The 26427-nt window shown below is 42.8% G+C and overlaps 8 protein-coding genes across 8 annotated transcripts; 6 read left to right on the top strand and 2 right to left on the bottom strand.

Moving 5' to 3' along the window:
* Positions 1 to 1320: 1320 nt before the first annotated feature.
* Positions 1321 to 3525, top strand: EAE98_000608 (uncharacterized protein; the record flags this gene model as incomplete). The annotated part of the gene is made up of 2 exons (XM_038948226.1): positions 1321 to 2953; positions 3023 to 3525. 2 exons carry the CDS (start codon positions 1321 to 1323, stop codon positions 3523 to 3525), a joined length of 2136 nt encoding a protein of 711 aa, XP_038815903.1.
* A 5547-nt stretch (positions 3526 to 9072) lies between these two features.
* On the top strand, positions 9073 to 10107 carry EAE98_000607 (uncharacterized protein; the record flags this gene model as incomplete). The annotated part of the gene is made up of 1 exon (XM_038948225.1): positions 9073 to 10107. One exon carries the CDS (start codon positions 9073 to 9075, stop codon positions 10105 to 10107), a length of 1035 nt encoding a protein of 344 aa, XP_038815902.1.
* Positions 10108 to 10790: 683 nt separating this feature from the next.
* On the top strand, positions 10791 to 12018 carry EAE98_000606 (uncharacterized protein; the record flags this gene model as incomplete). Its single annotated transcript, XM_038948224.1, has 2 exons — positions 10791 to 10971; positions 11090 to 12018. The coding sequence occupies 2 exons, from the start codon at positions 10791 to 10793 to the stop codon at positions 12016 to 12018; spliced, it is 1110 nt and encodes a 369-aa protein (XP_038815901.1).
* A 392-nt stretch (positions 12019 to 12410) lies between these two features.
* EAE98_000605 (uncharacterized protein) lies at positions 12411 to 13479 on the bottom strand (the record flags this gene model as incomplete). The annotated part of the gene is made up of 4 exons (XM_038948223.1): positions 12411 to 12758; positions 12815 to 12880; positions 13102 to 13260; positions 13306 to 13479. The coding sequence occupies 4 exons, from the start codon at positions 13477 to 13479 to the stop codon at positions 12411 to 12413; spliced, it is 747 nt and encodes a 248-aa protein (XP_038815900.1).
* A 2214-nt stretch (positions 13480 to 15693) lies between these two features.
* EAE98_000604 (uncharacterized protein) lies at positions 15694 to 19616 on the bottom strand (the record flags this gene model as incomplete). The annotated part of the gene is made up of 2 exons (XM_038948222.1): positions 15694 to 19389; positions 19512 to 19616. 2 exons carry the CDS (start codon positions 19614 to 19616, stop codon positions 15694 to 15696), a joined length of 3801 nt encoding a protein of 1266 aa, XP_038815899.1.
* Positions 19617 to 20826: 1210 nt separating this feature from the next.
* On the top strand, positions 20827 to 22840 carry EAE98_000603 (uncharacterized protein; the record flags this gene model as incomplete). The annotated part of the gene is made up of 3 exons (XM_038948221.1): positions 20827 to 21324; positions 21381 to 21745; positions 21799 to 22840. The coding sequence occupies 3 exons, from the start codon at positions 20827 to 20829 to the stop codon at positions 22838 to 22840; spliced, it is 1905 nt and encodes a 634-aa protein (XP_038815898.1).
* A 1056-nt stretch (positions 22841 to 23896) lies between these two features.
* EAE98_000602 (uncharacterized protein) lies at positions 23897 to 24581 on the top strand (the record flags this gene model as incomplete). The annotated part of the gene is made up of 3 exons (XM_038948220.1): positions 23897 to 24050; positions 24149 to 24331; positions 24493 to 24581. 3 exons carry the CDS (start codon positions 23897 to 23899, stop codon positions 24579 to 24581), a joined length of 426 nt encoding a protein of 141 aa, XP_038815897.1.
* A 690-nt stretch (positions 24582 to 25271) lies between these two features.
* Positions 25272 to 26242, top strand: EAE98_000601 (uncharacterized protein; the record flags this gene model as incomplete). Its single annotated transcript, XM_038948219.1, has 4 exons — positions 25272 to 25365; positions 25601 to 25716; positions 25815 to 26156; positions 26216 to 26242. 4 exons carry the CDS (start codon positions 25272 to 25274, stop codon positions 26240 to 26242), a joined length of 579 nt encoding a protein of 192 aa, XP_038815896.1.
* Positions 26243 to 26427: the final 185 nt, after the last annotated feature.

Below are 26427 nucleotides of genomic sequence, written 5' to 3'. Positions count from 1 at the left end.
GGATTTGGCTTTTGATAATTTCTGAATGAGAGGAGCACAACTGCACCTGCAGTGCAGGTGAGCACAACAAGCACAGCCACGATGGGGTTGGTGGTGGGTGTTCGGGTGTTTAGGTGTTTAGGTGGGTTGGGAGAGTACGGCAGTACGGGTAGGGAAAGTAGGGGGAGTAGGGGTTTCCAAGGTTGTTGAGTACGAAGTAAGGAAAGGCAGGGAAGCTGGAGGGGGGAGTAGGGGTTTGTGGCTGGAGATGGATATGGATATGGAGATTGAAATGGAGATTGAAATGGATATGGATGGATGTGGATATGAATGGATGTGGATGGATATGGAGATGGAGATGGAGAATGAGCGGATCGGAACGGGATTTTGGGAACGGGATTTTGGGAACGGGATTTTGGGAATGGCCTGGGAGGGTTTGGTGGGTGGATGGATGGGTGATGGATGGGTGATGGATGGGTGATGGATGGGTGATGGATGGGTGATGGATGGGTGATGGATGGGTGATGGATGGGTGATGGATGGGTGATGGATGGTGATGGATGGTGATGGATGGGTGGATGAATAGAGATATAACTCGGGAGGTATGTTATTATGGTTGTTATTGTTAGAGTTAGAGTTATAGAGATGAAGATGAAGATGAAGATGGAAATGAAGATGAAACGAATTTATAGAGGGGATCTTCTAGGTAATAGAGAAAGGTATAAGGCATTATCTAGTAATGCTCAGGTGTACCTAGTAAATACTGATAGAGTAGAGGTCAAATCGGACTATACGTATCAATGTACGCCACAAAATACAGGGACAAACGGCAAATGCCGCAAACGCGAAACCCACTTTAGGAAGACGCGAAGGAACACGATAATGATTGCTGTATTGTACTGGAGAGAGAGAGACGCGTTGGGAATTATACTAGGAATTGATTGATATTGAGAAAGGTTGATATTTTTTGACTTTGTCATTTTGCCTTTGAGAACGCGCAAGAAGGGATTTAAAGAGTGGATTTTCTGAGGGATTTTTGAAAGGGAATAGGAAAGGAGAGGTGAAGAGAGGATTTGGAGGGGATTCATTCAATTGATTGATTCAATTGTGGGTTGTTGGGATTCTTTCAATTCGGTACTACGAGTCGATACGGTACGGTACGGTGCGATCTTTAAGAAGTGTTTCTTTCAGAAAGATCGATTTGCAGACTTTAGATGAAATTTGTTGGGTTTCGTGGAAGAACGAATTGCGACGAATTGCTTCATTTGGCCTTGATTAACGACTGCGAATTCCATTCGAACGAAAATTGAGAAAGGATTGAGAAGAGGAATCATTAAAATCATGGAGACAAGGAGGGAATCACCGAGTTCGGGGGTCAAGAAGAGGGATTTCGAGGAGAGCTTTGGGTTGATTGAACCTTTTCATGTTGGAGAGGCCGAGAGGAAGAGAATCGAAGATATGAATTCGCAGGCTGAAATCAATACTCCTCTTCCGACGAAAGAATCTGCAGATCAATCGGAAGCAGAGTCTACCGCCGAATCTTTACCCACTCCACCGGTGAGCATACAATCTGCCAAACGCGAACGCGAGAGAGAAGTTACACCTGCGGAAAGCACGGTGAGTTCGCTGAGTGATCTGGGATCGCGGAGTACGCCGAGTTTGAATGGGGGATCGCCGGTGAGGGGATCGGCTTTTGCGGCGTTGAATGGAAATGCGAATGGGAATAAGATGCCCCCGGCGAAGAAGGCGAAATTGTCGTTTGCGGAGAAGGAGGCGAGGGCGATTGAGAAGAGGTTTAAGGAGGAGGAGAGGAGGATGGATAGGGAAAAGAAGGAGCATGAGAAACAGGCACAGTTGGAAGAGAAGAGGAAGAAGGATAGGGAGAGAGATGAGGAGAAGAGGAAGAAAGAGGCGGAGAAGGAAGAGGAGAAGAAACGAAAAGAGGCTGAGAAAGAGGTTGAGAGAAAGAGAAAGGATGAAGAAAAGGCTGCGAGGGAAGAAAAGAAGAGATTGAAGGATGAGGAAAAGCGTAAGAAGGATGAAGAAAAGCAGAGAATCGAGGATGAGAAGAAGAAGAAGGCGGCAAGTCAAAAGACTTTATCCTCATTCTTTGGAACACCAGTTTCAGCAAAGACTTCAAAGGATGATGTATCGACCAGTCCAGCATCAGCAAGTCGTTCTATGGCTCCAATTCCTATGGCCTCGACGAATTTGACTCCGAGTAAGAAGGAAATCTCACCATATGATAAAATGTTTCCGGCTTTCTTCGTTCAGAATGGTGTTAGGTTGGCACCGATTAATCATTTTGCGAGAGATGATGAGAGATCACAAATTGTACAGTCTACGATTGATGCATACATATTGGGCAATCGAAGTCCGGGAAGAAAACGAGAGTTTGACGCCATGGAACTTTTCCATCTGTCATCAAGCAGTTCATTGAAGCGAGGAAAATCGATTGTACCAGTTCGCGAAATCATGGCGGAATTATCGGGCAATCCTACAAAACCCATCGACCTTACAGCAGACTCACAAAATTCTCAAATCAAACGTACCAAAGCTCAACTGAAGGATGTTCCCATGAAATTTCTCAAATTTCAAGAAGATGTTAGACCTCCATATCAAGGTACATATACACACATACCTGTAAATGGTATTTCGAAACTAGCACGCAATCCTATGAGAAGGGATCTCCCGAATACGAATTACGATTATGATAGTGAGGCGGAATGGATAGAAGATGAAGATGCAGAAGATTTGAATAGTGAGGGAGAAGAAGATGAAGAAGGTCTTGATGATGCAGAGGATATGGATGGGTTCCTTGATGATGAAAATGATGATCTATTGATCTCGAGACGTGCCATGGGTGGTATACAGGGGGATTTAGAACCTGTTAGTACGGGATTGTGTTGGGAGGATAGGAAGAAGAGGAGTACGTATGTTAAGATGATGCCGTTTAGGATGGAGTTTATTCTTGGTAAGTTTTTTGGCTTGAAACTAGTTTTTGTCTCAACGAATATCTGAGATAGCTACTAACGTCAAACAGATCCAAAAATGAAATCTATAGATCCTTTCTCAACACAATATTGGGAACCAATCGTACCTCCATCCCAAACAGGATCAATGGACCCTCCACGTCTTCCGTTAAAATCAACAAACACAAACACCCGCCAAACTTCCCCATCTCCTCTAGGCTCCACATCTAACAACAAAGTCTCAAATCCCAAATCCACACCGCTTTCTTTCTTTGGCACTCCGACCTCTTCCTCTACAACTACATCGCTCCCAATTCATCAAGGTCAAGGTCAAGGTCAAGGCCAAGGCCAAGAAGCAAAAGCAGACACGAAACCGAAAAAATACCTCCCGGATTCGGATCTCCCGGCTTTCAAAGAAGCAATTCAGGGAAGCGATTTGAGTAAAGTGGGGTTGGTGGAGGTGTTGAAGAAGAAGTTTCCGGGGAGGACGGGTGGGGCGATTAAGGCGACGTTGGATTTGGTGGCGAGGAGGGTGGGGGGAAAGGAGGCGGAGAAGAGGTGGGTTTTGGTTTAGGGGAGGGGAGGGGAGGGTGAAGGGTGGGGGGGCATGTGGATAAGGAGAGAAATCGATGGAAGGGGGACAAATGGATGGAAGGAAGTACAAGAACGCTAGTTAGCAATATTGATGGCATGGCATGGCATGGCATGGCACGAAACGAAATGGAGGAGTCTTGGGCGCAACACATAGATAGCTAATTACTGGCTGTTCTCTTGCTTTTATCTTGCTAAGTGTATGTATGTTTTGGGACTGTATGGGATGGTATGGCATTGCATGGGATGGATCGGATGGATGGATCGGATGGATGGGATAAAATGAGATAGAATGGATTGGGAGGGGAGGGGAGGGGAAGGGAGAATGTATAGTGATGGGTTGATGGGTTGATGGGTTGATAGGTGGGTGGATGTAAATGTCTAGAATTGTTTGTAGTTAACTATTTAGGTACCTACTAGGTAGGTAGGTAGTCTTATCTATTATTTGTCAGTATGTGAGAGTGAGTGTGTGTGTGAGTGTGTAAGTGTATGAGTGAGAGAGTGTGTGAGTATGTGAGAGAGTGAGAGAGTGAGTGTGTGAGTGTGTGAGAGAGTGAGAGAGTGAGTGTGTGAGTGATATGTATAGATATATAGCAAGTAGGTGGATGGCTGGCTAGAAGAATAATAGCTAAATAGCTGGGTAATTAGCTCAAGTAGTTGGTAAAAGCAGTTGAAGATATAGTTGAGGGGGTAGTTGATAAAAGTAGTTGGCAAAAGTAGTGGGCGAAAGTAGGTAGTTAGCTCAAATAATTAGCTTAAATACCTAGTTAGCTTAAATATCTAGATATTTAGTAAAGATATTTAGAAAAGATGTATAGTAAAGATATATAGTAAAGATATATAGTAAAGATATATAGTAAAGATATTTAGTAAAAGAGTTAATGAATAAAATAAGTTTGTTGTGAATATAGATGAAACTAAAAATGGAGATGAAGATGGAGATAAAAATGGAGATGAAGATGGAGATAAAAATGGAGAATCTTTTTATTCTTCATTCAATTTTTCGTCTTTCTTTGAGGGGTGAAGGGAATGGAGGGAGAAGGGGGTGGAAATTGAGTGAGGGAGTAAGGAAGTGTATGTGTACCGAGATTCTGAGAATGATTATATGACTTCCTTTTGAGAAGACTTTTGGGAAGTGAAGTGAAGTTGGAATTAACTTTGAAAAGTTTCGTGTGAGATGTGTGAGATTAAGTTAAGTTTGTTAAGAGAGTTGAGCGCACAGTGCAGTGCATATTTCTTTAATAGTTTCATGGAATGGAATGAATAGAGCAGAGTGGGAATTTGGAAAGAATCGCGTGTGTAGAAGGAATTTGAAACTTGAAATTTGGAAGATTTGTTTGGATTTTTTTTTCTATGAGTGATTTTTGACTCTTTGACTCTGGAGATCTTTTTGTGGGAGGGAAATGAATCGGAAAGGGGATCTGGGATTTGGGATTTGTGCGCTGGGTTTCTGAGGGTATGATTGATAGTTTGATATGGATGCGGATAGTGATGAAGGGAGGAGTAAAATGATAGTGGAATTGAAATGAAACGGTAGAATTGATTGGGTTTTGGATTATTTGAATTTATAATTTTGAACGGGGGAGTCGACATCTTTCTCACCTGTGAATTTGTAATAGAGAACTCCGAGCTTCTCCAAGTACTCGGGTTTGGATTTTTGTGTTTTTGTGTTTGTTTAAAATGCTTGGTGAGAGGTGGTTTGTAGGGCTAAGGGATGGCTGGGAGTGGGGAGGATAGGATAGGAGAACGGATGGGACGATTTATAATGTAAGGGGAGTGAAGGAGAGAGAAGAGAGTAAGAGATTGCGTGAGTGGATTGGTAGCTTGTGGAGGAAGCGGGTGAAAGATTTGAGGGGGGAGGTGGAGCGAGATATGAATAGAGTGAGAAATGTAATGGTTTAGATTTCAAGAGTGTCAAAAGGGATTTAGAATGAGGAGAAGCGGTGTAGACGGTAAATGAGAATGATATCATTATTATTTACTTCGTTTCTGTTTTCAAACACCTTGAGATTCTAATTTCTCATTGTCAATGGAGTTTTGTGACTAGAAATAAAGTTGTGATATTTTCCATCTGAATTTTCTCGCAGCCGACGGATCCCTTCTCGCTCCTGGATGTTTGGGCGACCTATTTAGATCGATCGATTCCGTTATGAAGATTATCTTCAGATCTTTTCTCTAAATTTCTGGGAAATCCAGCCTCAAGGTATCGTAGCAGTAACGCAGTCGGTAAAAGAGAAAACGATAATTGTTGTGCACCAAGGTTCATCTCTCGCTAAATTTTCTGAGGGTTCTCGTTTGCGAGAGTAGATAGTAATCTACGTTGTCTGAGAGTAGTTCAAACCCCAGAATGAATTTAGCGGCTCAAGCTGATAGTATATTCCGAAAGGTTGATGACTGAAACGTATCTGGTTCTCCACAGTACTGTACACATGATTGAGAGGAATTTCTTGCTCGTGATATTTAATACTAGCTCTAGTTAAGAGTGGAAAGTTCCAATATGAATTTGGTAGATAGATGTTGACTACATAGTGCTGTTAGCACTTGCATCAAAGTCGTGTTTGAATGGATGACGATGCTCTTTCAATTTTCAAGGGAAAGGGTACCTTACTCAAATGAGAGACTGATGCCAGCTTCCCGTGCTGTCTTCTTCCACATGTGAGGTCAATTCTTAACTAGCGGCTCTTGTGAAGATCTGGAGCGTAAGTACAACATGAGATACCGGAGCAAAATAAAATAGCTTCAACTCAATGATGAGCAGGCTTACAATTTCAGAACCCAAAATAATGAATCTAGAAACTTTCACCTGGCCACTCTCAAGAATTATTTTCCATTCGGATAAATTCTGTTGTATCATACCATATTTTAGCTATCAGCTACACGACCACACTTCACCACACTGTCTAAAATCACTCAGGACAGAGCTCGATCTTGGAATATCTCAAGCAGCTCCCAACACGCAATGTAAGACGCAAATCCTGCCCAAACATAAGTGTTACTCAATACTTTTGCTGATATCTTTACAAACTGGAAACATATTTTCCAAATTAATCATCAGCAAATATCTATGAGCAGCAGAGACGTCCAATTCTCAGATCTTCAAGTAGGTGAACAATCGTGAGGCTATTTCCACGTTCTATGCACTGCTTGATACTAACTCCTGAATAGCTAGAGTAAGATTCAAGTGATAATCTTCATTTTGTCTCGGTACTCCATTGTTCTAGATCTAATTAAACGGCCAGGAACACCGATCATGTGAGAGGGGAAGCGAGAAGGAGACTGAAAGGGGTTCCGGCTTGTAGATGAATGAACTGATCCTCGTAAAGAATCAGCGTTGTATTCGGTTGTCCCAATTCCGATTTATCATTATTAGAACCATAAACTCTGAGAATCGGATCTGAAATGAACCTTGCGTGACCGGGATCAAGATCTCCTTCAGCAGCGAGATATGAACCTTACAAAAGATCAATGGCGCCTTTGAGCAGAACAGTTGTTTTGGTGCTCTTCAAAAGTTTCAGGTTCCTTCAAGCTTGAATGGTAGTGATAGGGGCTGAAGGAAGAGGTTGGATAGGGGTTAATACAGTGTCAGTGCTTTGATAATTCAAGTCAGCACTCTCTCATTACGGGGGGAAAAGGCAAATTTTTTGAATTCAGGATGAGCTCATACAATTTTTCGACATCTCCCTTCGTCTATCGAATCATTTAGATGTGAAAAGAATTTTTAGGCACAAACTCAGAAGTGCCAGAGATTGATTTAAGAGTTCTGCAACCTGCTTACCGCACATGTGACGTTTTTCCCGCGAAACATTGCGTTACAATAGGTCCAAAGTCCGGCTGTACCTCCACTTCCTAAGACGATCGGTTGCATTATAAACAAAATTTGCTGATGTGAGCGATGGGACCATGGTAAAACCAGCAAAAGTCTCATCGGCGGATAAAGCTGCCTTTACGTTGGCAACAATACAAAGTTGAACAAGTGATTTCGTGATACTAGTCGCGGCACTAGCCTGTTGCAAAAGTAGCGAGCGCTGTGAGAACGTCTCATGACGAGTTGTTCAATGTTAGGAAATGAATGTGAAAGTTGGCTGTGATGCTTCGGGGTTTCTGTAACTCTCATGAACATATATAAGTATTCAACCGGTCGAATTGAAAAGTCCACGCGTCAGTCATATTCAAATTAGTATTAGCTGAGCTTCAACGTAATTTCACAGGGGATATAGTCCGAAATCGCCGGTATCACCAACATAGTTACGAAAACCTTATTCTAGAACGATGAATGATACTATAATTCACATGTCAGAGGAACTTTAACTAAGAATGCCATGCTATTCTCTCAGCCTCGAGAATTTTGAGCAGCTAAATGGTATGGATGAAATCTGAAGAACTTTCACGGTTTGATATCTAGCACGCCAAGAATTATTCGAGACCGGCAACTCAAACCCCATATCAACAAATTTTAAAGCTTAAATTAAAGAAATTCCATTTTCGGAATCGTCATTATAGGACAATGCCATGGAAGAACATGCGTACGAAATAGGAGTACGAAGTACAAAGTCAAAAACATTAGAAGATAGAACATACCTCCATATCCTTTATTTTCTTCTAATTGTCACATGAATGGAGAAGATGATGTAAACTTTAAAGAAATAGCTGGGCTTGCTTAATAGATGAACTAGAAAATAATTATATACTGTGTTTCGAGTATCGACAGTTTGAAACTCGAAAACTGTATAAAGAAGGATGAACATTATCAAGTCGAAGAGAATCATTAGCTACAAAATTATTACAGCTGTAAACTACTTCATCACAGTTCAAGCAGTATCTCCCAGGCTTCTTTGAATTATTATTTAGTTTCAAAGCAATAATTCTTTTATAATTTTTTTAGTTTTAGTGATTTAATATACTAGTTTTTTAATAGTAAAAAGCAAAGCTTTTGATTGATTATATAATGATAGGTATCGAATTGATTATATTATTTCATATGAATTTTATATAATCCATCGTATAATCTTATGAGGACTATTCTAGGGGAGGAATTATTCAGGGAATTTATTTCTTTGGAGGTTAGAGGTTTTAAGTGGGGTTATCGGGGAGTTAAGAGGGGGGCTAGTGAGCCTATAATTATTGTCTGGGTATTGTGATCTGAGGGTTCACGACCACCCTTTACGACTCCAAGGCTTAGTTTGCATTAGCTGGCGTGGCTGTTTGATCAAAACTCCATAAAATTACTGAAAGTATCAAAGTAAATTAATTCAGTCCATTAATTTGAATATGATTCCCTGATATCGCTTGAAAGACTACGTAATCAAGACCACTTGACGAGAAAGCTGATGAAACATTTCGTAATGGGCTGTGGCTCTAATTTGGTTACGTATATGTGCTATCCAAATTCTAAGGTAAATGCGTGCTGATGCAGCTAGGATACAAAGTGTATATTTATATGTGATATGAACCATTTGACACTGGATGCCCAATCGACTTGCTCGTTTCTACTGCATCACTCATTGACTGTTCTCAATCGAAGCCCGCTGGAATGCGTCAATCGATCTTCGCCGCCCTTGTGCTAAACCTAGTTTTAGGTCTTCAGGTCGCCGCAGAATTCCCAGTAAGAACTGTTTATCAATTCGCGTCCAACGATACTTGGTTAGAAAACCTTGTTGTTCGATCCGACGGGGTCATTCTTGCTACCGAGATTAGTCCACCCGCAAGTCTTTTGGCTTTTGATCCAACCCAAGAAACCCCTGAAAAGCAGGTCGTTGCTACCTTTACCAACGTTTTGGGTCTCACTGGAATCACTGAAGGTGCTCATAACGTTTTTTATGTCACTGGCGCCAACACTACTTCTGCTACCATTCGCGATCCGCCCAAAAACGCTACCCAGGTATGGCGTGTTGATTACTCTGGTAACACAACGGAATCGGTTATAACTCACGTCGCAAGCCCTACCTATCCGACCATTGTCGATTTCAATGGCCTAGCTGCATACAACGAATCCATCATCCTCGCTTCTGCCAGCCACGACAATGCCATCGCTGCCGTCGATGTTGAGACTGGGAGAACTTGGGTAGCCTTTGAGGATGATTTAATGAGCAATATTGATGGTATCAAGATCCAAGATGGTTACATATATTGGACTGCTGGTTCCGATTTTTGCCGGGCAGAATCGTATTCCAATTTTACTATCAGTACTGCTGAAGTGATTGCCCTCGGCTCCGAAGACGGTTCCTCTTTAAACTTCGACGATTTCGCCCTATCTCCTAATGGCTGGAAGACCAACAAAACTAACAGCAAAGTTCATAAATATGCATACCTCGCTACATCCATCAACAATTCAATTATGAAGATCAGCTTCGATGCTGAGACTGGTGGTAATAATGAGACTGCTATTATCGCTGGTGCTCTGGACTCAACCGAGATTGCCGAGCCGACTGGTGCCGCATTTGGTCGTGCTCAAGGTCAACTCAACAAGCTGTACGTTACAACTGGTGGTGGTAGTGGAATGAAGGTTGATGTGGATGGTGTTGACACTGCAGTAGGAGCTCAATTGCTTGAGACAACCCTTACTTAGAAAGCACTAAGCTATATAATTTACTGTTGACTTGAAGAATCAAGGTTATTAGAGTTGTGGTATAAGTCAATACTAGAGCTCTTTTATTTCAAATTAGATCCCGAAAGTTTTGACGAATTTCCTACTACTCAAACAGAAACAAAAGTGCCTACAGATTTCCAAAGATCCAACCTCTCGTTCTTTCAAACAACAACCGAATGAAGTTTCCCTTTTGAATCGCTGAGGATCTTGTACTTGACTCAGCACCATTCAATTTTCGTTCGATGGATAAACCAGAGAGGTTTCACGCAAAACGTCATGAATTCTTCATAATAAGTGAGGACCCCGGAGAAGCTTTCGTTCACAAGCTCTAGATATGTGAGACAATTCCGCCAAGGCTGAAAAAGGAATGTGGGTATTCTCCTGACTTCCACCAGAATTTTGAGGGATATTACACACCCAATTAACCTATCATATCAGCAAACACTCATAGCGGGGTTGGGTTGGCGATTCTTATAGTTGGTATCGAATCATCGCTACTGCCACAATGAAAGTCCTCAGCAACGACCCGTGCGACTTTGGAATTTAGTCAAAGGTTTCAGTACCGCCTACATGCCTCAAGTCCAAAAATATAAAGATCGCGATGTATCCTTCAATCATGAAGATGTATACACGAGTGTCTGCTACAAATTCTCTCCTTCAATATGCCACGAGTCTCAAATATAGCTCGGCTCTTTTGCGCGTTCGTTTTTGCGGCTCAAGCATATGCTGCTAATCTTCCACCGCCACTACAACCTGATAAGCGACCTACAGTTCGTCCCTCTCCGATTGTAGATCCTATCCCTATAACGTGTACTACATCAACCGTTAGTATAGGATGTGGAAGTATGTATTTTGGTTTTGTATTCTCTTTTCGTCTTAACCAATATCACTCACTCATTCTTCAAACTCCAAATCTCCATATCCCCCTCTCTCTGTAGCAATTTCTAACTCTCCCTAATAGAAAACGCTTGTCAAAGTGCTTGGGCAACAGCTTTCACATCCTCTAATGCCTACGTACAATCATTCTGTTCCTCATTTACCTCCCCCGGACGCAGAAAACCCCTTGTATTTGACAATAAAGGACCCGCAGGCGCATGCACAAAAGGTCTTGGCAATGCTGCAATCCAATCCTCCATCTCATCAGTCTGTTCTTGTTACGCTGGCCCCGGAGTTCCCACCACAGCATTCATAACAATCTGTCCTACCTGTCCACCCATCCAAACCCAAACCATCACAACATCTATACCCACTCTCACTACCATTATTCGAACTGCCGATGGAATCATCAAGACAGTGACCACTATCATTACACTAGTCGCCGACCAGGTCCTATCAAATCGCCTTACCACCACAACCACCCAATTCATCACGCGTTCCGATCTCTCCGCCCCATGTACCACTACCACAAATGTCCTCACCACAACCCTAGTAACAGCCATCTACGACTACTTCACCTACATAACCACCACCTACCAAGCAGGTCGTTATCCATGCGATACCACTCCTGGGTCACCGAGCGCCACTACCATTACAGTATACACACCATACTGTGACCAAATATCCGAACGTATCATTACAGTCACCAGTACCGTTACAGCCGGTCTTCCATTCTTGCCTCCCTCGTCTGCAACGTGTGAACCAACGACTACAACAACGGTAACTTTAGTTATTGATCCTATGCCCATCGAATACACAATTACCGAGACAGTAACGGCTGGAGTCTGTACAGCGAAGACAACAGAGACTAGTACTACTACCTGGGATGATAATGGATTTTGGCCCACACCTACTCCGTCGACTTCCTCGCCAATTATAATTGATGATGGGGGATTGACTTGGAGGGAAACTTTGGTGGCGCCAAGTCAGGCTACTAGCACAAGCATTCAGTAGGAAGAGGAAAGTTAAGTCTTGGAGCTAAAATGAGATAACTATCATTGGAAGCGAAAGATGGCTCTCGAGTCTGGAAGGAAGACATGGGAAGATAACACGATCTATGAGATTTTGGTATGAAAATGGAGGATATTGATTTTGAAATGCTTGTGATCCTGAACTTTGATTTTTGAACTGATCTTGTTTAGTTAAGCTTGATAGAGCATAGATCTTACTTATATGGGATGTCTATTGTGCGAAATTGAAGAACTCACTTTGATATCAGGAAAAAATTGATTGAAAAAAGAAGAGCAAATTAAATACAAAGAAAGCAAAACTCCGAACTCCAAAATGCCAAACACTAAACGCCAAACGCCCAAAAAACAAAAACAAAAAGAAAAGAAAAAATAACACTATAAATCCACATCCACCCATTCCCCCAACCAACCATCCACCTCCCCCTCCACCCACCCCGCCACCACCTCCACCACCTCATCCACCCACACAACCCCCTCTCCCCCCTCTCCCCCCTCTCCCCCCTCTCCCCCCGCACACCCCGCAACATAGTTGTTTGCCCGAAGGCGGAGAAACAGCAGCAAAATATAAGCTCCGAAGAGCGTCAAAAAAGTGAAGAAAATAATCTTCTGTGCCCGAAGGCGCCACTGACGTTCCCGAAGGCCCATCTCTCGCTCCCGAAGGAGGAGTTCCCGCTCCCGGAGGCGCGCACGAGTCTCCATCTCCGTTATCCGGAGATAATGATTCTGATTGTGCGATTAGAGATTGGGCATTCAGCGGCAGATGTGAGTAGATTGCTTACAAACTCCATTTGCTCCAGTTGGAGCCCGGCAGCCTGCACCGTCTCCCCCTCCCGCAGCTGGTGTTCCTGAATGTACTGTTAGCTTTGGAACAACATGGGAGCTTCAAATAATGAAACTGTTTCAATCAATTTGATCATTTCAAAACAACCAAGTGAATGAGGTGAATTGGACCATTGTGAATAATCACTTGATTGTATACCATCAGAGCAGATAGAACAATCAGACATGTTCATACCACCAGATAGATTGAAATAACAATAAAGACGGAGAGACAAAGGTAACTTACAAATAAAAGGAGATCCCTCTCCTCCTCCACGGAACGACCATCACCTTGGTTCGTCAAATGTATGTGGTGATGGTCGTTGGTGAGGGTCGGAGAAGGAGAGGGAATCTCCGCCGCGCCGGCCCGACGAAGTTCAGAGCGAGGTTGATGTCTTCGACGGTTCTATATAAGACAGCTGTCAGCAATGTGCAATGCTGAGTAAGACACCAATGTCTGACCCAAAGCCCAGCATCTCAACAGAGTATTCAAGATCGTATCTGAGCCGGCGACACACTCACAGCCCAAAGGGACGATCGGAAGCGGACTGGCCGGTGATACACGCGCAGCACAGGACCATAGTACTCGGCAAGCTCCTAACGCTCCGCCCGGGTGAAACTGCATCCCGAGCGTCCAACTATGCCTACTTTTAAAAGTAGGATTTCGCTTCTTTTTTGAACAACTGCTTCATACAAGGCAACTGCTCCTTGAAAAGTCTGAGGACGACTCCCCCATACCAAAGTAGGCTGGTTTGATGATTCCACTGATCAATAGGAGTCGTACATGCCCAAGTCATTCAAAGAGGAGGAATGGTAATGCAACTCCCATTGGTGATATTACGCCATGTATATAGAGAAAGTGAAGGCTGGCAGACCAAGGGAGAGACATTATGAAAGGGTGTCTTACCTCTGATCCCGACATTATGGTTGTTGTTGTTGCTGTTGAAGTTCTTTTGTGGTTGTCGTGGACTGTTGTGCATATAAATTAGCAAAGTGAAATATCACAGAGAGAGTTGGATCGATCATTGAAAAAGGAGGATACGTACACTTTGAAAATCGAGATCGGGCCAAAAAGAAAAAGAAAAGAAGATCAGAAAAACTGAAGGGGAGATGGGTACTTATAGGTTCTGATTTTCCAGACTACTAGAAGGTTGTTGAAAGTGCGATGTACTATGAAAGTATAATTTTGTTAGTTTGTGCTACGAACCCGACGCTAGTAGTTGTCATGCAACGGATAGTCAACGTAGCTCTCACCTTCGACAGTCCATAAAGTGAGATGGCAGTTTGAACTTAGTTGACCATTCCATTTCTTTCCTACTCATCGAACTCATTCGAGTAGGTAGAATGCTCTAGACTGCTGGGAATATTTAGTGCATACATACCTTTTACGCTTATAGATCCCAAGCCATTCGTAAAAATGAGATCTACTTGCCCATCACAAGTTTGATGACTTTTAAACCTGAAATGGATTGCGAAATCATTCGATACACCAGGAGATCTACATTATAGCGTAGAAGAAAGACTTTAGTGTGTATCGTAAGACTCCGCAAGTCAAAGCCCATTGGAATCATTTTGTCCAAATGATGGAAGTATGATCATACATGTTCGTTCCTGACGATTGCAAATTTGAACGTATACAAATTTCTAAGTCCTGCAAAAAAAAAAGTATGCATCTAAAAACTGAGTTTAGAAGATCGAAGTATTTGGAAACCTGAAGTATAATTATTTAGCTTCCGAACGGACCGGTTCTTTCCAATGACATTTTTAAAGCTACCTAGAATGGCGCTAAATAATACTAGTACATCGCACTAATAAAAGTGACAGAAGTCAAACGCGACTAGAGTTTTTTTAAACGCGTCGCGTGGACATCAAATCCGGCAGGCGCTTACGTTGAGACGAAATTATATCGAAGGAAGATGATACCTAGGTAGTAAGAGCTCATATAATTAGATACCCCGATACCAGGTAAGCTCAACTACGAAGCTGAACGTGACAAAAAGAGAAAGTACCCAGGTAGGACTAGTCTACATTACAAAAATGACTCGATTTTGCATTGTAAAATTAGTGATATACCGTCCAGATAATGCTCGAAGCAAAAACCCGCACCTTTTACCTAAATAAATACCGCACAGAGTACTCTTCCATAAAAAATGCCAGAGCCATACAACCTTAAAGTGACATTGAGGTCGTCTCGCTTAAAACAAAATCTTACATAAGCATTACACCATCGCTCAAGTGAATGTTTGTTGCGAAACCTCAAGTATGTGTCCCGGAAGGTGAACGATACAAAGGTAGAACAGAACTAATAGACCTGAGAATCCGATGATTGCTATTAGACTACTTCCAATTGATCAATTGAGTTTGCATATGAATGCACTCAACTTCAAAAAGACACCCATTGCGTCATCAAAGTAAATCAACATCATCCTGCACTCAAAGACCAACAAATTCTACATCATCACAAAGGGAACCAATACCACTTTTACATTCAAGTATTGCACTACTCTCAAAGCTTCGCGAAGTCAGAACATCAACTGCATTATTCGTCTGACTATTTTCTAGAAATCTGCAGCTCGCGAAATATCTTACACTTCGACTGCATTTCAATTCCCTATCGTCCTTCTAGCAAAACGCCCCAAAAGTAAATTGGTATTCCCACCCATTCATTAATGCAAGCAAGCTCTCCTATGCAATCCACCTTTTAATGCGCCATTTATGACTCAGTTATCCATGAATCTACATGTCCATGGTCTGCCCCGCTATATAAATCATGCAAATCGTAATCGTACATGCTAATGTGATAGCTCAAAAGAAACTTTGAAATGAAATTTGTGGGCTTTTAATCCTCGATAAGTTGACCTAATATCAAGCTTTGAATCATGACTTCATCGTTGACAACCCTGATGCGTTTAGGCAATGGTGGTGAAGCATCCTCCTCCTGTATCGAAACTCTCTTTCGCTTTCGGCCACCGCCTGAGGTGCTTGCTGGGGTATTTTCGAACACAACTGCCTCCACATCCTGCTTTCCATCCACATAAAGCCAATCATAGCTGGCGTTTTTGCTCTCCGCATCGAGAAGCATTTCTCTCGCTTGTTTGAGATCTTGTGCCTGGCCAAGGCGGGTTGGGCCAAGAGCACGAGTCAGAAATGTGTAGGGTTTCCGCTTCTCGCCAGCTTTTCCCTTCCCGGTAACGATCAAAATAGATTTCCCGTCGAGTAGCTTTAATCTCTGAGTGAAAATGTCATTGAGATTCGCATTAGAGGCAGAATATGGGCGTAAATATCGACTCTTCACAGCTCCACCTAGAAATGAAGAGTTCCCAGCTGAGAGAAGATATGGTAGCCAATCGATAATAGCACATTTGTCAACACAGTGAGAAATCCATCGTCCTGAAATACACGGGAGCCCAAGAGCCAGCGCTTGCATGTACTTGGCCTTTCTCGAATGCTCATCCGCAATCAGTGCCACGAAACCAATATTTACCTCCGAAGAGGCAATCTCAAGCTCCGCCTCTCCAGTCTTACTATTTCCGGTACGAGATTTGGAGGGTGGAATTATCGGGGTAAACAAGTTCTCGAATCCGTCATCTAATATTCGACCACCATGTTGTTTAATCAAACGGATCGCAACTTGCTTATCCTTTTCTGCATCCACGTATGAGACAGCGAAAGCCATTCCCTCGAATAGATTATCCATTGACTTCTTACTATTCAACGAATTTTTTGAAGGCGGTGTTGATAGTGCCAGTGGATCTTCACTATCTTCTTGTGATGGTAGAATTGATTTTCGATTTAAGACAGGTGCTGGAACGGCATCTTCTTGCTCTTCCGGGCTCATAGAGCTTCGGGTACGGTGTCTTTTCGTAGCTGGCAAAGCAGTTCCACTGATTGATTCCTTGGCCTTGGTAGCAGCACTGCCTCTCGGGCGACCTCTTGAGCGACCTCTTGTACTTGAGTTAGAATTAGAAACGGATGGAGATACTAAATCTGACTCAGCAGTGGATGAAAGAGGATTCGAAATTGTAGACGACACACTCGAAAGCCTAGTATCTCGAGCAACTCTTGGCTGTTGCTGTGTGATAGGCGACTTTCCGAATTGGCCCTTTGAGAATCGAGTAGATTTACGTGGCGTTCTTTGATGTACGCTTTCTTGCTCTCTTTTTGTCGATGAAAGTTGTGGCTCCTCAATCGGGATTGTTTGGGAAGGCTTCGCATCATGTTCAGTTGAGGCCAATGGAGGAGGAACATCTTTTGAAGCAGTCTTAGAAATATCTGCTGAAAAGTTCAATTCAGAAGGCTCAGTCGACAGCTCTATTCCAGGTGAGTTGCAATCGACTGCTTCTACTTCAGACACCTCCTGAACTGTGGAAGTCAAAAGATTTCTTGCGACAGGAGTGGGTGGCTCTATTGTACTGGGAGCGGATGAAAGTCCCGACGAGGCTGTAGCAGCAGAGCCATTGGGTATTATGTCAAAACGACTAGGCGTAGTAGCTAGCGATGGTTGAAACTGAGATTGGCGTTTCGGGGTATGATGACTAGATACACCAATAACCTCGTTAAACTCATCATCCATGTTAAATCCTGGCAAGTCATCTAACTCATCATTATTTCCTATGCTGAGAGAGATTTCTGCGATCTCAGTCATAGGAATCAATCTATCAGTGGCTGGACTAGTCTCTGGGACAGTGGAGGCGACACCATCCGAGGGTGGATTCTTTATTTGGGTGACGGGTTCTTTAACAGCGTCGCTGAAAGATACTTCATTAGGTGATGCAGTCATCCTCTGGTCGGGTGGGGCAGGTACAGTGGGATCTTTTTCTTGAATTCCATCGGCATGATTGACGTTTTTGCTTTCCAGAGGCTGTTGTAGCTTTTTTGCTAGCCTCTGAGATGGGCTCGTTGATTCTGGGTTCGCCTTTTCAACATCAGAGCAGGCTGGCGCTCGATTCCGTGGTCCGGGCACTGGAGAACTTGTAACAAGGTTGCTTGACAAAGGAACACCTTGAGAATCAGCAACCATGTCCTGTTGTGTTGGTTGAGTGTCTCGTGCATCAAAACCTTCACACTGGGCTACGTAGTCCTCCTGCATGCTTCGGCGTCGTCCACTTGCAGGAACCTCCACAGCAATCGGAGTTGATTCGAAGGCCTGGGGTGTATGAGAAGATGTCACTTCTGAAGACTTGCGCTGATGATTAATTGACCTTTGGTGTGGACTAGCCGTGGCAGAAATTGAACTGACTTCTTTTGCAGAGTCCGATCTATTGGATAGAGTTGGTCTTCTCCCAATCAGGGCTGTCTGCGCGCGTAACTTATGTTTCTCTCTCGCCGCCTGTTGGAACTTCTTGGGTAGTGCCTCAATATCAGAATCTGATTCCGAGCCAGAATGTACCTGACGTTCGATGAAGTTATTTCTTCTTTCTTGGGACTCTTTCATGGGTATGTATGTATCCTGAGGTTCACGTACTAACGTTAATTTTCGAAGAGCGGAATCAAAAGATTGTATCTTATTTGACACTATGGCAGATTCGACTGGAACAGGTGTCTCAGTAGATGTTGAGCGGTCAGGAGATCGCTCTAATTGTTGGGTAATCGCGCTAGCGACCTCCGAGCGTCGTACGAGTGGTGACGGTTCAACTTCTTGTGAGGATCGATATCCCTCATAAACATCAGGCGATGGCCTAGAGGATGTAGGACTGCCACCAAGTCGTCCAATCGATGATGGCTGGGTTGCGCCAAAGAGCTCATGCTGCTTCATTACACTACCCTTCTCAGAAAATGGGTTGACTGACGGAGCCGGAGTCTGAGGGTCAAGAAGAGTGTCTTGCACAAGATCTTGAGTGCTATGAATAGCAGGCGGATCTTCCGACTGGAGATAACCTTCATCAGGTACCGATGCTGGCTGAAATGTATCAAAGTTTATGTGCCCCGTGTCGTTCTCCTCATATGTACGTGCAGTCGACTCAGTATGTGTAGAATTGGGGTCTCCAGATATGCCATTTGATTGTGGACCTGGCAGATCATCTCGTTCGATCGGAATTGGTGGGCTTGAGGAGAAATCGTTATTCGTTCCAAGAAGAGCCTGGTCTCCCAACCTTTGCAATTCTAAGGCTTCGTAAAGTGACTCAGGATTCTCTTGAGTTAAAGATAAATTACTCTTTTGAGTATATTCCTCACCCTCCATTGCTCTCAACTGGGCACAAGGCAAGGGAAGTAGGTTGCCGGTAATATCGGATGGCCTCAAATTTTTTCCATTGTCTCGCTTTACTGTTGGCAATACTGGTGGACCATCTCTCGTCCGTTCGGATTTATGTACAGGATTTGAAGGTAATGGACTTTCTCCGTATGCTTGGGCATTAATATCGGATTCTCTGGCGGACTCTATCTCATGAACAACTTCCTGGGCATGATTGTGGTGTTTTCCATTTCCTGTAACATGACGGACATTGTTTGTCGCGTCGATATTATAATTATGATTGCTTGACGCGACGACGGGAAATGACATATTGTTATCCGCGGCTGGTCTCGCCGGACTACTCTATTGGTGAAGATAAAATGTCAGTGCTGCCCTTGTAAGTTTTTGCCATGTTGTGATTTGTGGAATGGTGATTGTAGAGTGTGAAAGCGGAGATCAATCAAATCAGTACATATGTGGCTTACCGATAGTATTTCTTCTTGCAGTTGCAGACACCTCTGCGTATCGAATTCCTCTGCGCCATCTCCATTCAAAGCCGCAATGGCGGCCAAACTAACAGATTTAAACATGATGATATTCTCATATTCAAGTTCAAATTGGTCGTTCAATTTTGATTGGTAGTTGAGGTCGTGGTATAAGTGAAATGTTGACTTGAGCAGAATGATGAAGAGAAGATGCTGTAAGATAAGAGTATCGTGGCGAAGGAGGTAAAACGCGACGAGCTTTTAACATTTTGGTGCGTCAACACGTGATCGATTAAATGTTTCTGTTGCTCCAGCTAAAACCAAAAAAGAAGGTACTAACATAACAGTACAAGGAAATCTGGACAAACCATTTTGATTGGAACAATGCAGGACATCTACAGTACATGAATCTCTTCATCATATTCAACTTCTGCACAGTAACAAGTAGGGACTACATTGGATATTCGAGACAAAGTCAAGAAGCTTCTGCTTATCCCTTGATCAGAAATCTCCTAGTTGTAGTTGGAGATACACCCATAAACTTATCCAATTTTCTGATAGATAGGGGAGTACCCCATGCTGGCACAGATTTCTATAGAATTTGTCTATATGTAGAGCAGTCTTTGTTGCTGACTCAATATTCCGTTATATCGTCCACTGAACATTTATTATTGTTGACCGAGAATCAAGCATCTGAAGATGTTTCTTAACAGGCCCATTCCACATATATATATGATTTCCGTATATCGAAAACATTTGACAGCGTCATCCAGTTGACAACGAACTCCCCTTTTGCGGCTTGCTCTTTGTATTATGGTGTGATCAAGTGATCCATTCGTGTGAGAGACATATCTTCCACTTCACAAACTTAAATTATCCCAAAGGCTGATGTGTCGCCAATCTCTCCTGTTTGACCAGTGTCATAATAATATGATTGAGAGCTCTAAATACAGCTTAACATAAGAGAGGGAAACGCCTATGGCGTGAAAGTACAAATCCGAGTCAGACTTTGGACGGAGGCTACCTAGTTAGACACAGCGATTATGGCGCAACAACACCAGATTCACTTACCAATATGGTATGTTGGTGTTGGCAAATGGTTCGATGGTCCTCCATATCGAGTCGCACCACCATACGTTCTCACCACCTTATAATCCACCACTTCTTCTTCTTTTCGAACCCACAATCTACTCTCACTTCTTCCTCACTTCTTCTCCCTCAAATATCCACCATCAAAGCTTCGCCCTACGTTCTCAGCTCTTGTCCTCTTTTCCTCTTTTCAATCCGTTTTTGAGATTACTGAAATCACTGCGAAATGTCAGCAGAAGCCGAGAGCCAAGACATGCCGAATTCTACTCCTATCAATGACGGCATGGTGTGTGATACTAAGGAGATATATGAGGTTAAGAAAGATCGATTCGGCCAGATCACTTGGTCGGCCAAGTATCCCGATGATGTGGAAGATGCTGCTGAGAATGCGGAGACCGCCCGTTGTGCCATTCTTTTACGCTACAGGAAAAGCTTCGATTCTCGCAAGAAAATGGAAATGGATAGCATCATCATCCAGAGTCCATTGCTCAAGCAAGTTTTGAACAAAGTTATGAAGGATTATCCTGGTGTAACTACAAGCTTGCAGAGACTCGAATTCAAATCCCCCTTCAATCCATTCGTTCATCGCTGGATCCAACTGTTGCAGGCCATCGAGAACGAGAACGATGAAGATACAAAAGCTCATCTTGTTCTTTTACAAAAGATTCTCGAACCAGAACTCAAAGACGTGATCGAGGCCAGAATTGACTACATCGAGAACAAGGTTGTTACTTACAAACACCTTTGGACTATTTTCCAACCGGTTGCATATTATACAAGCCAATATGGGGTCGTGATTCTGCTGTATCGTTTTCTCACGGCGTTGCTATCAACGATGAGAAGAAAGGTCACGTCTATCGAGTATACTGCTATATGGTGAATTGGGATGGTGAAAAATTTGGATTCGACTTGGGTCTTTGCGATATTTCAGAGTTTATAGGCACGGCCGAGATCGATACACTCCCTGTCTTTCCACTCGAGTTTCATCCAGATGAAAAGAAGATTAAGGCTAAGCTTTTCAAACGCGGAAAGCTTTTTGAACAATATCGTGGTCATCATTTTAGATATTACAAGTCCTTTGCCATTGGTGAAGATCCTGAATCTGGCTGCCCTATCAAGGTAACCGTTGATAGTCGTATCATTATGTAAGTATTTCCTTCCATCGCAGCTGACAATCACTAATCAATATTATCACCAGTGATACTCGTGCATATGGCAAATTCAACCCCAACAAAGTTTCACCCCTCAAGTCGCTTATCCATAAGAGGGCTTCTGAAATCGCGGATCTAGAGTCAGACTATGGAAGCGATGAGTACGAGCTATATGAGGACGATATCAATTACTCCCCTAGAAACCCAACTTTGAACAGAGATAAGGATTCTACCTGGTCCACCATCAAACCCCTCGCCTTAGAACATCTCATCATTTGTTCCCCTCTTCTCAAAGGATATGCTTTAAAAGAGAAACTTTGGCTTGAATTTTTGGTTGATGTTCCTACCGACATCGCCTGGAGCAATTCTGCATTCCAAAGTCTCGTCCTTCCGCCAGCACAAAAAGAACTGATTCACGCCATCGCAACTTCCCAGATCTCAAACTCTTCGAAGTTCGACGATGTCATTAGTGGCAAAGGCAAAGGCATAATCTTTCTGCTTTCGGGTGGCCCTGGTATTGGGAAAACCTTGACTGCTGAATCTGTTGCCGAGCAAATGCAAGTTCCACTCTACGTGCTTTCGGCCGGAGATTTAGGCACAGAATCTAAAGATGTTGAGTCAGCTTTGCGTTCAGTCCTTCAGATGGTCACCAGTTGGAATGCGATCTTATTGTTGGATGAATGTGATGTTTTCCTCGAGGCACGAACTTCAAATTCGCTTGAACGCAACAAGATTGTTTCGATCTTCTTACGAATACTTGAATATTATGAAGGGATTTTATTCATGACCACAAATCGTGTCAAAAATATTGATCCTGCTTTCAAATCACGCATTCATTTAAGTATGGATTTTAAGGATTTGGATAAGAACGCTAGAGAGAAAATTTGGAGAAACTTTCTATCGCGTGGAGAGGATCAAGGACATCATCATCAAATCACTGATGTTGAGATTGGCAGATTGGCGGACTCAAACATTAATGGAAGACAAATTAAGAATGTTTTAAAGACTGCTAAGTTGCTTGCTAGTCACAAGGGTGAGCTTCTCAAGTTCGAACACGTTGGAACCGTTATGAGTGTGGAGGGAAATTAAGCACGTAGGCATATCCCTATGCATATTCTGAAAGGAAGAATTCAGCTTAGGATTAAAGGAAGTCGATTGGACAAGTGTCTCGTCTCGTATTTAGCAAGTTTGGGACATTACTAGACAATACACGCGCGTTTATTTTTGAATTTTTGAGGAAACTTTATACATTTAACTCCAAGACAATTCGCAAGTTTGAGTGATAATCCACTAAGTTCTCAATACGTACAATTTTAAAAGTAAATTTAGTATTCCAAACTGCTCGAGTCATTCAATCAAATCCAAAAATTGAAAGTTTCTGACCGCCCAATCTCCATTTTCCACCCCAATGCCGCCATTCGTATTTATCTCCTCATTCTCCAAGCCATCAGCAACCCAATCTCGTATCCTTCACGTGAATCACGAGCCATATCGTATCGTATCACCGCACGCTCTCAGCCTCAACGCGGATCCGTCTTGGCGGTAAGCGGGACATCAGACCATGACTTCATCGCTTAACAGAACATCGCGAATATCACTAATCCGCCCGCATCACCTGAAGAACAGTTTCTCCACATCACGCCATAGCGCGTGGGTTGTCAAACTATTTATAACACTCTCGAATCTTTTCGGGATTTTAAGCTTTTTGCTGCGGGGGAATTTTACTAGTTTGTGTTTTTTACGATGTTTGTGTTTTTGGGAGGAGAGCTGAGTTTAGGTGATGATGCTCGTATTTCGGATTTGATGATCGTTACACGGAATTGGAACACGTTAGTGAGATATGGGGAGAGCTTGGGTCTCGGATAGCTAGAAGTGAGTGACGGGTACGAGCGATGATCTGACAGCGCAACGACAATGGGTTGATGACATTAAGCTTATGATGTATGCTTATTGGTATCTTGGAGATGGACTAGCTGGATATATGTAGGTTAAGTAAGAATGATATGACAATCTGGGGAAATGGAGTATATAAACTCTGGATACTTCCTGAGGTCAAGAGTTTTTTCATCACCACCATCATCACCATTACTATCTCATACATTTAATCATCAACACAAGCTCTTTAAACACATTCAAACAATCAAAATGCAATTCTCCACCCTTTTGACTCTTGGTCTCGCAGCTATCAGCGGAGTCGCAGCTGCGCCTACCAGTTACTTCGATGTGGATATTACTTTTATCGGGGGCCCAGCAAGTTACAGTTTGACTGTTCCTGCAGATGGACAATTTCACGCAACCAGTACTTGTCCCCTTCTCTCTCTCTTAAGTTTCTTTACTCCTATTTTCCTTTTCGCTTCCACCCCTTAAGCCCCAAGAAAATCTAACTTTTACTCCCAGACAACCCCCTCTCCATCTCTCTCATCCGCTCCTCCAACTTCGACGTCTATAATCTCTGCACCTTCTATCATGACAATGCGGTTGCATTAGTGAACAATGGAGGGATTGTTAGTGTGGGTCCTCCAACACCCATCACTGGGGTGAGCTGCCAGGTGACAGACGAGAGGTGCATTCCTAATTATAGTAAGTCTTTCTATTTTCCTCTGCAATTTTATATTTGTGTTTGGAAAGTTGTTCAGCAAGTGAAGAAGGGAGGAAGTGGTGGACGAGAAGAGAGAGAGACAGGGATAAGTGATGGTGAAAAGGAAAATTTGGTAATAAAGATGCTAACCTCGTAATAATAGGCGATTGCTACAGAAACGGACAATTCCTCGGATCATGCTGTGATGGATTCTGTGCAGCGAACAAATGTAGACCTTTCTCTGGGGTTTAACTTCTTACTCTCATGATTGAGTGCACTGTGAGGTGGTTTTAAGGGGATGCAAGACAGGAGTACGTTATCACAGGCGTGGAGTTGTTAGGAGAATTGAGGAAGCGGAGGAAATTGAGATTTGCACATTCATTTGGTGTTCTAGAATTGCGCGATTTGTGTTTAAGATTTCGAATCTTTATTTGTATCGTTTCTGTCTACTTTAATGTAATGAATCTTGGAATAACAGCATTTATAAAACAATTGTTTAGCATGTGTAAAAGCTGGTCGATTCAAATCTTGTTCCTCACATGTATCTTTTTCAGTGACATGGATTTGACTCTTCCAAAGAAGTCCGAGCAGTGAGCAAGATGCAGTAATTCGTTGCTTAAAGCAAATTTTGGATTTAGCGAAATATCTGGGATATGATTCACTCGTCCCCTGTTCGGAGTTCCAGCGACTCATCAACTCAAGATGGAACTTTCCAGGCAGTAACAATGCAACCATTACCTTTATTCTAAAACAACGATTCAGACTACATCAATATCTTGTTAGGAGATTCAAAAATTTTTACTCCTGATGAGATCAAAAAAAGTGTAGATGATATTCCTTACGAAGACCTTCTTCGACTAAAAAAAATTGGCAACCCAGGACCAATCAATCACCATTCTTCATTGAACAATGCTGGGTGATCTTTTAAGTCCCGTGTAGAAGATGAAGGATTCGCCTGTCTTGCCTCGCCAAGTATATGGTGAGCTTTGCCGAAAGCTTCATGGACGCTATTGGCTGCAGGTGGAACAAAGGGATGGTATAGTTACATCGCGTGAGGTGGGATGAGGGGTAAATGACTTGAGTATATTACTTTATAACCACTGTAATCTTCCCAGAAATACCCAACTAGATATCACTCTCTCCTAAACCTCATAAACACTCATCTTTTCTCAAAATGCAATTCCTTAAATTTCTTATCATTTCAACGGGACTAATATCTCGTACCGTCTCCTCAGAATCATCAAAATGACCCAACATCTCTCCCGGTCCAGCATCCTCATTCCAACTCGCGGAGCTCCTCCCCATATCCCCTTTCACAGATCCAGTCGCTATAGAAACTATTCGTAACACATTGTCTCTATATGCATTTGCCATTGACGGACGAAATGTAAGATAAAGATTAAAAGAACTACTTTCCCTATAAGTTCTCAAAATCTTACAAATGCACCATGAATTCAAATCCTAACAAACCATTCTCCAACGTAGTGGCAAGCGTTCTCTCGGGTATTTGCCCCAGACGCCCGAGCAAATTATTCAGAGCCTCTTCCTGTTCTCTATGGACTACAAAATATCACCGATGCTATTGCAGCCCAAGTTACTCAATTCACGGGGACGCATCATAGATACGGTACCCAGTACATAGCAATATGTTCACCTACCTCAGCAATCTCCGTAACTTATCTTGAAGCTAGTCATTTCTTCTTGCCGCATACGTCGCCGGTTATAGAGGATGATAGTAATACCCTTTTTGCGACAGGAAGGTATGAAGATACGTGGAAGAAGACGAATGGAATTTGGAAGATTGTGAATCGAAATTTGGTTTTTATTGTGAGTAATGAAGGGAAGAATATTGATAGTGAAGAGGCCGGTGCTAATACTCTGAACAGGGACCGTTTATCTTAGATACTGCGTAGGAGCTTAATGTTGGGTTTCCCAACTCTGCTTGAAGTTAGTAGCTTTGAAAGCATTGGAAACCAAGATTCTCGGATTATCAGAAGCATAGACATTGGGTAGAATATGCTTTGGAGAGTCGTATAGAAGAGTGACCGGAAAAGAACTCCCTTATATTGAAATTTCAGGACTGGTCTTGACAATGGCT

The sequence above is a fragment of the Botrytis deweyae genome (assembly GCF_014898535.1).
Source record: "Botrytis deweyae strain B1 chromosome Unknown BDEW_001, whole genome shotgun sequence".
NCBI lineage: Eukaryota > Fungi > Ascomycota > Leotiomycetes > Helotiales > Sclerotiniaceae > Botrytis > Botrytis deweyae.
Note: the sequence above shows the minus strand (reverse complement) of the source record. Positions and strands in the feature narration are given on the sequence as shown.